At 34.7% G+C, this 13032-nt stretch overlaps 1 protein-coding gene across 1 annotated transcript in view; it reads right to left on the bottom strand.

The window, feature by feature from the left end:
* SLC30A9 (solute carrier family 30 member 9) overlaps window positions 1-13032 on the bottom strand; it is a 38937-nt gene that overhangs the window by 9006 nt on the left and 16899 nt on the right. Inside the window, exons 10-16 of the mRNA XM_050337955.1 lie at window positions 11316-11371; window positions 9793-9928; window positions 9360-9399; window positions 8745-8816; window positions 8185-8292; window positions 6938-7103; window positions 417-546 (exon numbers count right to left, since the gene is read on the bottom strand). Coding sequence (XP_050193912.1) covers window positions 417-546; window positions 6938-7103; window positions 8185-8292; window positions 8745-8816; window positions 9360-9399; window positions 9793-9928; window positions 11316-11371 — 708 coding nt within the window. The remainder of the gene's footprint in view (window positions 1-416; window positions 547-6937; window positions 7104-8184; window positions 8293-8744; window positions 8817-9359; window positions 9400-9792; window positions 9929-11315; window positions 11372-13032) is intronic.

Genomic DNA, 13032 nt, shown 5'->3' with positions numbered 1-13032 from the left:
TAACACTGCATCACCAACAGCCAAGGCATATGGCTCTGCCAACAAAGGTATTTATTTGCAAGTGACAGGTTTCTAGGTTTAACTATAGATCTTGTAATTCAACAAAAAAGTTATTGGAATAATTATATTCTCAAAAACATTTTTTTACAAGTCTGTATTTTCTAACAAAAAATAAATTAAAAAAATCTGCCCTCCTACCCAGGCCCTACTCAGCACCAAAGTGTCTCTTTTTCAGCAGCACATTACACAATTTCATGTACAGGCATTTAAAACACTACCACAAAGTAACAACATCTGCAACCCTTCAAAATGAAGAAGTGAAATATATCTCACCTACTTGTAAATCTTGGGTTTAGACATACTTGAAATTGGAATGTATCAAATACTAGGGTTACAAAACCATTTTTTAAACATACTTGTAGCAGCTGTTCAATGTCTTGTTTTTCCAGGTAAGACCGAGTAACAACACGTCCATCAAAGTCTACTTCTGCCTTGAATCTCACTTTGCTCATTCCCATGTCTGTAGCTTTAACATCATGAATCGCTCTGAAACACATAAATTTTTAAAGAAAATGTAAAATAACATAAACCAAACCACTCTGATGTTAACAATATTGTCACAGAAAAATGATCCTTTTAAAAGGCCACTGTCTTTAAAAAAATATCCTCATTTTGCCACCACACTCTTCTATTAAATACTGATTTATATTTAACAGGTTATACCATTTCCACAGGTTTCTGCAACACCAACACATCTATAAATAGCTCACTGCAATAACAGACAGACTACAAGAAGCATCGCAGATTTAGAATTAGTTTAACAGTATATTTAAAAAAACCCCAAAATTCCACAATTAAAAATGTGAGAACTTCCCTACTCCACCTTAAAAGTTTACCTTCACCTTATTTGCTACTGCACAGAAGTTCTTTTGTGTATACATGACACTATGTAACCATCTTTAAGTACCTTTAATTCTGAGGTAAGAAATGCATTGTTATTTACTGAAAGGAAACACTGAAATTATGGAAGTGTTCTTTCCTACACTTGGTAAAGGCATGAACTTCTGAAGAATTTTCAGATACATTTGATACAAGAAAAAGTTATGGATATTGTATTTGGAACTCATTTTTGATCATCCTGAACAGCTGATCATGACTTACCAAAATACAGCTACCTGTAAATGCTAAAACTGTATATTTATTTAAAGGTTTCTAGTCAATACTAGAATATGAAAGCTGAAATATGTTTATATTTTGGTTCTTTAAAAATTTCTTTTTTTTTCTATAGCACAGTTTTGTTCCAGTTTGCTAGATAAACTCAGTGATGTGTGAATATAGGTAGTAAACAAAAACCCTCTTTTTTTGAGGGATAAGAAACAAACTCAAGACCAAGACATATTGTGATGCTTTTCAACAATGAAATAAATATAAAATAAAATACTCAATTTTTTTCTAATGAGAGTGACAAAAACTCAGTTTATATTTAAAGCCAAGAGAATTTAGAATTGCCACTGCAGAGAAAAAGTTTCCCCATTTTTCCATCAAGGTCAGAAAACAAACAAACAAACAAACAAGCAGAGACTAAAATAAGGAATATAAATCACAGACGTTTCAAATTTTTTAAATTCTTGCCTCTGACATTCCCAAAGCAAAACAAGTATAAAATATTCCAAAGGCTTTTAGTTTAATTAATGAAAAAATGCATTCTTGACAATTTTTAAATTCTAACACAAAATTTAGATTCAGCAACACAGCTCACTTGAAAGTACCAAACTTAATCCCCGTTCATTTTGCCAAGTTGTGCAATTTCACAGAATCTTTACATTTTAGCATGCCCTTTGCCTTAAGCAAATTTGGTCTTCCCAACTAGAAATATTTCTTTTCATCTGAATGTTTATAAATCATAACTAACTTCACAGTAGGTGCAGGAAGAAAGCAGAAGGCATGTTATCTTGAAAGGAGCTTGCTAGAATGAACAGCCAAAAAAGAACAGGAGACGGAAATTTTAAGATGAACAATCACAGGAAATTTTTATGGAATACTTCTTGCAATACTCAGGGTAGAGGAGAGGTAAGCACATTCAAAAAACAGAGCATGAACTAAGTATAGAGACATCAAAAAATAGACCTTAGTATATATTTAAGCAGATTAAAAGAACTATCAGTTTACTTGTATATAATAAGTAAATAAAGACTTTCCAGCTCCATTCAAATTTACACAGCTATTCTGTGGGAAGGTACCAAATCAAAACTGTATTTACTGGAGTAACCTGGCTGGCATCAAACTACCTGGTCACAAAGAAGGTATTTAAGATAACAGATGTGGTTACTGAAGAGAATTTGAAGCCATGTGATTCAAAAACATTGAAGACATACCAAGTGCCTATCAGAGCTAAGCAATAATCATTAACCTGATAAATTTCAGTGAAATCATGCACATTCTGCAAATGTGGAGGAAAAAAGTCTACCTTACTGCACATAATCTGTCCAGGAAAGATAAGACTGAGTCAAGAAGAGAAAAATCACTAATCATTCAAAAATGCAAATGTGTATGCTAAAACTTAAGCTAGAAACTTGCTTGTGGAAGCTTCTGGATGGTTAGTGGACACCATCAATTTGAACTAAGGAAAAAAGCAAGTTTTACATTAAAGAAAAATTTGTCAGAGAACATCAAGTTACTGGGTTTGAGCAATCAGTTGTAATTTTTTTCCCTCCAAAACAGAATGACAGATTTTACAGCACAACAGTAGCACAACTACACAATAGCTGTCACAATGAAGTAAAATTAAAGATGAAACTATCACTAGGGATAGTTTATCCCTAGGAATCTATGATTACATTGCATAAAACCAGAATCAGGACAGTCTATGCATCATCACATATTTTATTTCACAGTTCTGAAAGGCTAATCTCCCACACTTCAGTTAAGTTGAATACATGAAAGATTTAGGCACCAAAGGTGTCAATAGAGTTAAGAATGGAATGTTTTTATACCAAAAATAAAATCAAATAATTTTCCAGCCGAGAGCAACTTCGAATGTCCATTCTGGATCATGAGTTAAATATAGGCTACAACTAGGAGTTACCAAGAAAAATGAAAAGAAAGGAGAAATAAATAGCAACAAGCCTAAAAGAGAAATTATGAAGTCCAACAAACTGATAGATGAAACATAATACAAAGTTATTGAGTGCAATACAAACCAGCTTTTTTTAAGGGATTGGAAATGCACATGACAAACAGCACACAGAAAGGGGCAATTGTGCAGTTGCCATATGAGCTCTGGGAGGTGGTTTACAGAATCACAGAATATACTAAGTTGGAAGGGATCCACAAGGATCATTGAGTCCATCTCCTGGCCTTGCATAGGACCATCCCGAAGAATCACACCATGTGCCCGAGAGTGTTGTCCACTTCTGGAACACTGTCAGGCTTGGTGCTGGTACCACTTCCCTGGAGAGCCCATTCCAATTTGTCAAGGTCTCTCTGCAGGGCCTCCCTGCCTTCAAGGGAGTCAACAGCTCCTCCCACTTTTGTGTCACCTACAAACTTGCTTAGTATCCCTTCCAGTCCTGTGTCCAAGTCATTTATGAAGATGGTGAAGAGCACAGGGCCCAAGATGGAGCCCTGCAGAACCCCACTAGTCACCAGTCTGATGTTACCCCATTCACTGTTACCCTCTGTGCTTGACCCGTGAGCCAATTGCTCACCCACCACATGATGTGTTTATCCAGCTCCGTACTGTGAGAGACAGTATCAAAAGCTTTACTGAAATTCAGAAAGATTACATCAACTGGTTTCTCTTGATCCCTTGGGTTACCTTGTCATAAAAGGAAATCAGGTTGGATAAGCAAGACTTTCCTCTCATGAAGCTGTGCTGGCTGTGACCAATGATCGTGTTGTCTTTCAGGTGTTCCCAGAATAATCTTCTCTATAAATTTACCAGGCACTGAAGTGAGACTGACAGACCTGTAGTTTCCAGGGTCCTCCTTCTTGCCCTTCCTGAAAACTGGGACAATGTGTGCCAACTTCCAGTCAGCTGCGGATTCCCAAGACCACACAAAAAAATCACTGAGAGAGGTTTTGTGACGACATCAGCCACCCCTTTGAGGATTCTGGGATGAATCCCATTAGGCCCCATAGATTGCAGGAATACAGCAGATCCCTCACAATTTCAGGGTCGACTGGGAGTTGATCATTCTCACAGTCATGACCCTCCGGCACAGGGCAATAACACCCCCTTAGTCCATCATCCATGTCGAAACAAACAAGCCATCCATGAAGAGGTAAACCTCTGACTTGTCTCTGTCCCTATTTGTGATGTGACCATCCTCATCCTGTAATGGGGTGATAGTTCTATACTGCCTATTGCCATTAATGTATTTGAAAAAAATCTTTATTGTCCTCCACATTTCTGGCTAGCTTCAACTCCAGTGGAATTTTCTCCCTAAAACTTCACCTGACAACTCAAGGAAAAACAGTAACAAAGGTGGGGAAAAGAATTATGTATTAACAACAGTAATTCCAGTTATTAAGGTTTTAAGGAATATAGGTCTTGTCAAACAATCCTGCAAAAAAAATAATTTTTTTTAAAAAATCAAGATTTAGCTGAAAAAATACCAACATCAGAAAGATTTTTTATTTTAGTAGTACAGCAGTTAGTACTGTCTGATAAATCAAATACTTTATAATTAGTAGTGGGTCATGATGTTCAGGCAAGCTACCACTGGAACAGTAAGTTAAGTGATGGTGGTGCTAACCAGGTGGTGCTGGGGGAAGTAAATATCAGAGCCCCTGGATCCTTTGGTCAGTTTGGATCTAAAATACCTTCTGATGAATACTAAAGGATTCCATAATACACCCCCTTCCTATTTGGCAAAGTACATCTGAAAATAAACATTATAACCCTTGCTTGAAAGAACAAGGGAGGACTATTCTGGGAACCAGCAACTGCAAAAAGCATTGCACTGAGAACTCAAGGGTTTGCTGGATAAAAACCCTGGAAGGTTGAAATAAAATGAGCAAATATTAATCACAGCTTCAGAAGTACTGAAGTAGACCAGTACTCAAGAGCTTTTTCGTTTATATCTGGTGTTAGCAGGATATGTAAGAGTAGGATATACTATAACACAGCTCCATTTAAGAAAATGCGAGGGTTTGAATGTTCAAGAAAATGCTGACATTCTTACAAGTCCTAAGCTTACGTTGATGAAAATGTATCAGTGGCCTTTTGAAGAAATATTTGATGTTAAAAGACTTCCTCCTTTCACAGGAAAAAGCTGAAAATAAAATAAAATTTAAAACAAAAACCAAACAAACAAACGAACAAACAATAACACTAACTAACCAAAGGCTGGAATGAGAAATAAAAATTTAGAGCAGCTTTTACCCTAAATTATACCTAGTAACAAGCAAGGGTAATATAAGTTTACATCACAGAGAATTCTGAGATCAAGAGCAGGTATCTTATTAAAAGATGTAAATTAACCAAGCTAAAGATAGCAGGCATGTTGAAAGAACTTGGTCAAAGACAGGGAGCACTGAAAGAAATCAAAGCTGATAATATAATGGATTTAAGAAAGAGACAACTGAAGACAAAGTGCATACAGAAGGTATGAGAAGTACCTAAACATGTTTCAGCTTCAACCTCAAGAAAAAAACACGTAGTTTCTCATGAAATCTTTACTTCTTTTATTATTCATGCTTTTTTAAAATTAACATACTTGTTGGTTTAAAAAAAAAATGTCTAAAGCAAAAAGGAGATGAACTAGGTCTGCTCTGTTGAAAAGTTAGAGCCATCTGCAAAATGGAATACAATGTAAAATGGTGCTTGGCCTAGGAGAAATTTTACTATTTCAGCCTGAGACACGTAAAAGCCATTTGTTCACTTTGGAAAAAAGAGCTACAGAAGCCATGTACAAATAATCATGTGAACTCACCTACTCTAATACAGCACTGTTGACACATGCTTCACCATTCAGACTAATTCAGGACAACCACAAATACTTTAAAATAATTTAGTTACTGATTTAAAAATTCTAACACAACTCTATTCCAAATAGGAATCTTGTTTAGTTTCTGGAATGAAGGGCATGTGGTGCAGACCTCTTGCTTGCAACTGAGATGATGCAGCACTTAGTTTCTTTCACATATTCTGGTATTAAGTCAGGGGCTTAGGGTTTTTTCCTCCACAGCTAAGAAACAACTACAAATAAAAAAAGTACTACAATATTTCAGCTTTTTTATATAGTACTACATTCCTGAATAAAGACTAAAAAGAAAACAAAAAGGGGGTTGCTTCTAAATCAAGGTTAGTGGGGTTAAAGCTAAAATAGCTCCTTGAAAAGAATTTAAGCAAGCTTTCAGAATTACAATGACCTGTAAGTTTACTACAAATTGCAGATTGGTAAAGAAAATTAGCACTGAGTTAATTTTATAAGCACCTAAAATCTAGAATCTATTACATCATAATACTACTGCAGTACTTCTTGCCAATTGCTACAGAATTCCAGACACTGAATATTAACTAACAGAATTTAAATATTTAAGTGCTAATAAACTATAAAAGCAACAGAACAGTATCATTTAAGTGCTTTCATTTCATGCATTTGGAAAGTTTTAAGTTTGTGATGGCTTTCTCATTAAGTCATTGTCAATTCCTGTAATTAAACTGTCAATTCCTGTAGCTGTTAAAATATATCTGCAATCTTATTTCAGTTGTGGAACATCCCAGAGGTACAAGTATTCATTTACTGAAAGTTTTAGCACAGAAATAGAAGTTAGCAATAATAAAGATTCTAAAATCTCAGTACAAAAGAATCCACACTAAAAATAATCTCAACAGATTTCTCTCAGTTAAAGCACTTGAACTATTTTATCCAAATGCTGTTTTCTTGCTTTTTGTTGTTCTTAGTAGAGATTGAGCTGTGGAGATTCTTACCTTACTACAGGATCACTTTCTAGTAACTCGGTGAGTCGCTGCAGTTGTTCAGGTTCAATGGATCGTCCCAGAAGGGCTTCAGTGTTAGTGTAGATCAGAAATGCTGAGACAGTTCCTAACAAAGTTCCAACACCTAGAGACCCCACACTGTCATAATATGGGTTTCCTAAAGAAGATACATCAAATTAGTTTCACAGAGGTTTTCTAAAACGTAGCAGAGAATTCCAATTTCACATGGAGAAGTGTACACAGTTTTGAGAGTTTTTTGAGTTTTGCTTTTTGGTTGATTTTCTTTTTGGTTTGTGTTTTTTTGGTTGGTTCGTTGGTCTGTTTTTTGAGGAATTTTTTTTAATTCAGTGGCAATTCTTTCCAATATGGAGGAACAAGACGAAGTTGAAAGAAAACAGGCTATCTTAAGATAAAGTCTTAAGTTCCTCCTGTCCCTTGGCCATTCCTGTCTCCTGCAGGACTAATACACAACTAAACTCTTGTCAGCTATATGCACCTAAACATAAGGAATAGAAAAAAGTCAATGTTCTTTTATTAGTAACTCAAAAATTTGCAAGTAATAAACATTTCTGGAATACAGTACTTCTTATATAAGACGTTTCACTTATTCATTCCTATTCAGATCTGTAGAAACAGTATTTTTAAGTTTGTGAAGGAAGCTAGAGATGAAAAAAAATTACTTTTATACAAAAAATGAAACTTGCAATTAACTCATTAGAAGCCACAAAGAAACAAAATTACAATCTTTAATGTTTTAAAAAGTCAACACTTCAAAAGGGATAAATCTTTAGAAAACTTCACTGTGCAACAGACATACTTTGAAACACTTGCCATGCAGACCATCCTACCTGTATGAGTTAGGTTTGCCACACTGCTCAGGAGCAGCTATTGTTACTGAAGATGACACTAATGTTACTATGTATCAAAAGAAAAAAAGAACTGCTTCCTTAAATCCTCCCCACATGCACATGCAGTTGTGCACCATTTACTAAGGAAGCTCAAATTATGTAATCCTAACATGGCACAAAGTGGTAACTGACTGCCATAAATATTCCTTTAGTAAAACATAACTTAGTTTGTATGCCAAAACAGCTCAAAAGGAAGTTAGACCCATCTGCTTAACAGAATACAAGTATCAGAAAAAAGAGTAGAGACACCAATATTAACTAAATGCTCTGTGTTCCTATCACACACAGGAGTAAATCCACATCGTGCTTTGCCTCTGTGCAGAACTTTACCTGTTAAAGAAGTCAGACCCATACAGGTAGCAGCTACAGCCACGCTCAAAACTGCTGCAGCATCCTCCAGTAACACCACATTTGTACTAGGATCACGACTCTGAACAACTGCACATACAACAAAAAATAAATTAATTGCTTTGGAAAGCTTAGCTTTATTACATTATGCACAGTACTTAAACTAGACTAACAACAGCAACTTAAAAAAAATTTCCAGAAGTATATAGGTGTAAACTGAATTTTTGCAAATGCACACACTTCTGAAAGCATTTATAAATACACAGAACAAGCCCAATTATGGAAGCTTCTAAAAAATGCTTGAAAAGTTAAAAGGGGCATTTATCCTGAAAAATACAAGCACTTCAGCTAACTATTTAAGTAGCATTGCTTAAAACAACAAGTTTTCACCTAATCTGTGAAATGTTATTTGCTACTAGAATAGAAAACAGATCAATAAAGCAAAGGGGAAGGGAAAATAGAGAAAATTGTTTCTATCATTATGCTAGCGAACATATTCTGTTTTAAGTAACCACATACCTTACTGCTATAATGACACATACCATATTGATAAAATGACAGGCCCTTGGCACGAGCACTCCTGCGAATTTCATTTATAGCAACAAGAAGGGTAGCTGAAACAACACCAAAGTTGTTGCTGAAAATGGTTAGAGGCAAAAAGACTTGTTTCAATTTTGAAGAGGGAACTTCTCTTTATATCATAGCAACAGAAATCAAGATAGCTCTGATGATAGCTCAACATATCAAGAAAGCTCTGATTATTGATAACTTTGAGTAACACCAAAGCACAGTTACTATCTTTTCTACGTGTCTCCACACAAATCAGAACAGTTATATTCTTTGACAGTTTAATACCAAAAAGGCACTCTATGTCTACTTTCCAAATGATGTGTTCTTCAACTTACTATTATATAGATAATATTATTATCTATTATTATTATTATCTATTATTATTATTATATAATTAATTATATAGATGTGTAAAAATATGAAAAGAAAAAGAAAATGCTTTCCCTCTTTTGTTTGATAACAACTATTTGCAAGAGAGTTCAAAACTTCACTGTGTAAGCAAGGATCAATTATTACTGTAATTACTCACACAGTAATCTTAAGAGATTACAAATATGTAAATAGAAATATTTCTTGAAACAGCATACCTCCTTCAGATACCAATGACCCTGCTAAAATGCAGTATGCCTGTATGGAAAAAAAAATTATTATGTTATATGCATATTTGTACAGATCTCTTCACCACAGACTATCTAAACAGAGCATTCCAGAACCTCTGTGCTGTGTAATTGTCCCTAAACAGAAGGAAACCAACAATATTTGCTTTATGGAATATACTGCAAAATAGGAAAGGAGGACCTCTTGGGAGGTATGAAGGAAGATGCAGGGTTTAAAGAACACTTTTGCTGCAAGATCAGCTGTAATTTAACAAGATTTTTTTTCTTAAAACACATTCTCATTAAGAGTGGTTTGAGTTAACTGTGTTGTGATTCAAACTGACTCAGGAAGTGAATTTCAGACCATGCCATTCTTTTTTATTAAGTCACTTGTTAAATACAATACCAAACAAGATTAGCTTACCCAGAGAAGAGATTCTATAGGATGAGGGTGGAGTAAACCTATGATCCCATGATACCAAGAAAGTCCTGCACCCATCATGAAAATGCCTACTCCACTGATCAGGGAGGCAATATAGCGCATGTTCGTGAAACCATACCTAGATGAAAACCAAGAAAGTGATTTAGAATTTACAGAATAAGAATCTGTATCTCTGCAAACATACCCCAAAGTTTTTCCACTAATTTTCACATCTTAAATTATCATCGCATGACTTGGCATCTAAGACAAAGCTGCTAAATCCCAATCTAATCCAAGGGGAAAAAAAAAGCCACTTGAAAAAGGGTATCTCATAAATGCAAGAACAACAAGCATAGATATCCTCCTAAATTGTTTTTAAACAGTTGAATTGGGTCTTGTGTAGAGACTGAGAATTTTACAACTGTAAAAAAAAACAAAAACAAAAAAAAACACAACAAAAAAGCCCTAAACCTCACCAATATTCATGATATTCATGTCAGTTTTACATGCTAGTGAACTGGTACTTCTAAATGAGAACTCTACCCTTGTAGGTAGCTGGTCTAAATAATTTAAAACGCTATTTAAAGGAAATAAAATGTATGCATCTTTCAGTAGTAGATAACTACAGACATTCAACACTTGCAGTTTTTAAGAGCACTCTTTTAAGTGGGAAGACTTAAAGTAATATTAGAAGACTTCTTTTCTGTATTAATTTCTACTACAAAAAGTACACTTTTTTAGGCATATTCAAGAAACCAGTATTTTGTTCTATTGACTATATTGAGGAAGAAGGGAAAGAAGTGAGAGAGAGAAAGGAGATACAATGAATATGTGGATAAATTTAAGATTTAAATTTTTCAAATTTTAATGATGCTTTTAATGAAAAGAAGTTTAACGAATTCTGTAAATTAGATGTATTTTTGAACTAGTGTTTATAGGATGAACGACTTGCCCAAACACATGAAGTGTAAACCAGGTCAACACCAAGAAAATGTCACAGAGAGTATAGCTTATAATTTTCATGAAGTTGTAAGAACTTATCAAGTAATATCCCTATTACTCAGATAAAAACAAAAAGCAGTTTAAGTCAAACACATCTCCTCGTGGTTGAAGTAACCGCCTTGCAGCAAAGCACTTAGTTGAAAAGAGGAAGAGGATAGTAGTTTTTATTTTTTAAAAAAATCCTGTGATTCACATGAACAGTGTTTAGATATATTCACTGGAAGAGGTAGAAGAGCCCAGAACAACTCAGAGAAATAATGTCAATTAAAATAAAACACAGCAAAAGCATAACACAAAAAACAAAACAAAACAAACCACACATGCACGAAGCCACTGAAGCTACAACTACAACTCCTGCAGCATGGAAGAAAACCCATTTCTTATTTTATCTATTGTAAAATCACAAACAAAACATTTCCGAAATGACACAAAACAGCAGATTAAAAAGAAAAGTGATGCAAAAACAAGAACTGATCTTACTCCTACATATAGTTAACAAAATCTTATTTACTCAAAAAGCTTACGGATGACTAGGGTCAGGTGTCCTTGCAGACTGACTGATGCCCAAAGCTAGCAATGCCTATTTAGGACAAAAGAAAAAAGACTTTGTTAAAAAAACCTGAACATGAAGATAAATTAGAAACATTCCATATCAACTGAACTTCAGAGATAAAGGCAAATGCAATTTCTTGATCTTCACATATGTTTTGTTACTGATATTTTACTAGACCTGAAATATAATCTTCAAAATTTGTCATCTAAATCTACCACCTCCAAGAAGTTGTTAGTTACACCTATATATATAATATATATGCAATTACATGGTGTGTGAATATATAATTACTGTTAATTATAATTTTAGAATTGCAACTAAAAGTGAACATTACATGCAATCACAAGTGTTGTTGCTGCGCTTCAGTGTGAAGGAATGAATTTTCTCAGGGAACAAAGTTGTTTAAATAAATCCTTCTTGAAGAGAAACTATACTAACACTGTAGTAGCACAGTGATGACATACTACATTTAATTGAGATTAAGTCTCATTAAGATGAGACTGGATGTGTCACTCAGTGCCATGGTCTAGTAACCACGGCAGTAGTGGATCAAGGGTTGGACTTGATGATCTCAGAGGTCCTTTCCAAACCGGCTGCTTCTATAATTCTATGAATTCTCATTTCTAAAGCAACTACTTTACACTGCAGCTTTTTTCAGTCTGTTTTTAAGGAAGACAAAAAAAATCTTGCTATCTAAATTGCCTATCTGGAATATATTTAATTAGGTATGTACTAAGCTACTGATGCAGTAAGTTACAAATCTAGACCTCAATTTTGCAAAGCATGTGTTTTGTTTCAGGACTATAAATTACTGAAACATAATAACAAGTATTAAAATTTAGACACTTTAAGTAGCAGTAGCAAACTGCTTTGAGGAAGCAAGGTTTCTCCTGAATTTTTCCCAAAAGCACATACTCAAATATTTGGGGAAAACAAAACAAAACCACATTTCAGTGGAACATTCAACTTTCAGATTTAAAAAAACCAGAATAGCTCTTCAGCTTATCTAATACCACTATCAAGCTTGATTCACCTATAAATGGACACACTTGGCCACTTCAAGGTTGGTCTCCCCATAAATTTAAGTATTATAGTTGAGTTAGTAACACCGAGTCTTCACTTTATATCTGAACAGCTGAAAGGATGTGTAAAAACAACAAACAAAATGTGAGTCCTCAACTCAGTCTTTCTGGATAGAGAAGCATACTGGGTCCAACTCAAGCAAAAAGGTTGCCAAAATAATTCTAATACACTTTTCAAAATATTCTGTCTGCTCTAAGGTCCCATATATTCCTCAAATTTGGAGGAGAACAAGACTTGCATTTTAGTAGTCACAAGCTACCCAAGGACTCCTCTTGCTTGAGCTGTAGGAGGGTTTCAGCCACTCATCGTTAAGGGTTGGGTTTTTTTGTTTCTGAAGCCTTGCTATATCAAAAACTGCAGCAAGATTGATTCTTACTACAGTGGGAGAAGGGAAAATTTCAAGGTCTCATAACATATGCCTCAAGAATACCATAGAAAACAGTGGAAAAAACAACAATAATTTTATCTTTGCACACTAATATGTGCCCAGTTCTGAGTCTGCCACACCACTTATCAAAGTAAACATGCCAAATAAGTAGCTACTTGTCCTGTGAGAGGCTGATAAGCTAATCTAAGAAGAGAAAAAGAAACCAAGATGCTCAAAT

This window comes from Myiozetetes cayanensis, unplaced genomic scaffold (genome assembly GCF_022539395.1).
Source record: "Myiozetetes cayanensis isolate MyiCay16 unplaced genomic scaffold, myiCay2020 scf7, whole genome shotgun sequence".
In the NCBI taxonomy this organism is placed as follows: domain Eukaryota; kingdom Metazoa; phylum Chordata; class Aves; order Passeriformes; family Tyrannidae; genus Myiozetetes; species Myiozetetes cayanensis.
Note: the sequence above shows the minus strand (reverse complement) of the source record. Positions and strands in the feature narration are given on the sequence as shown.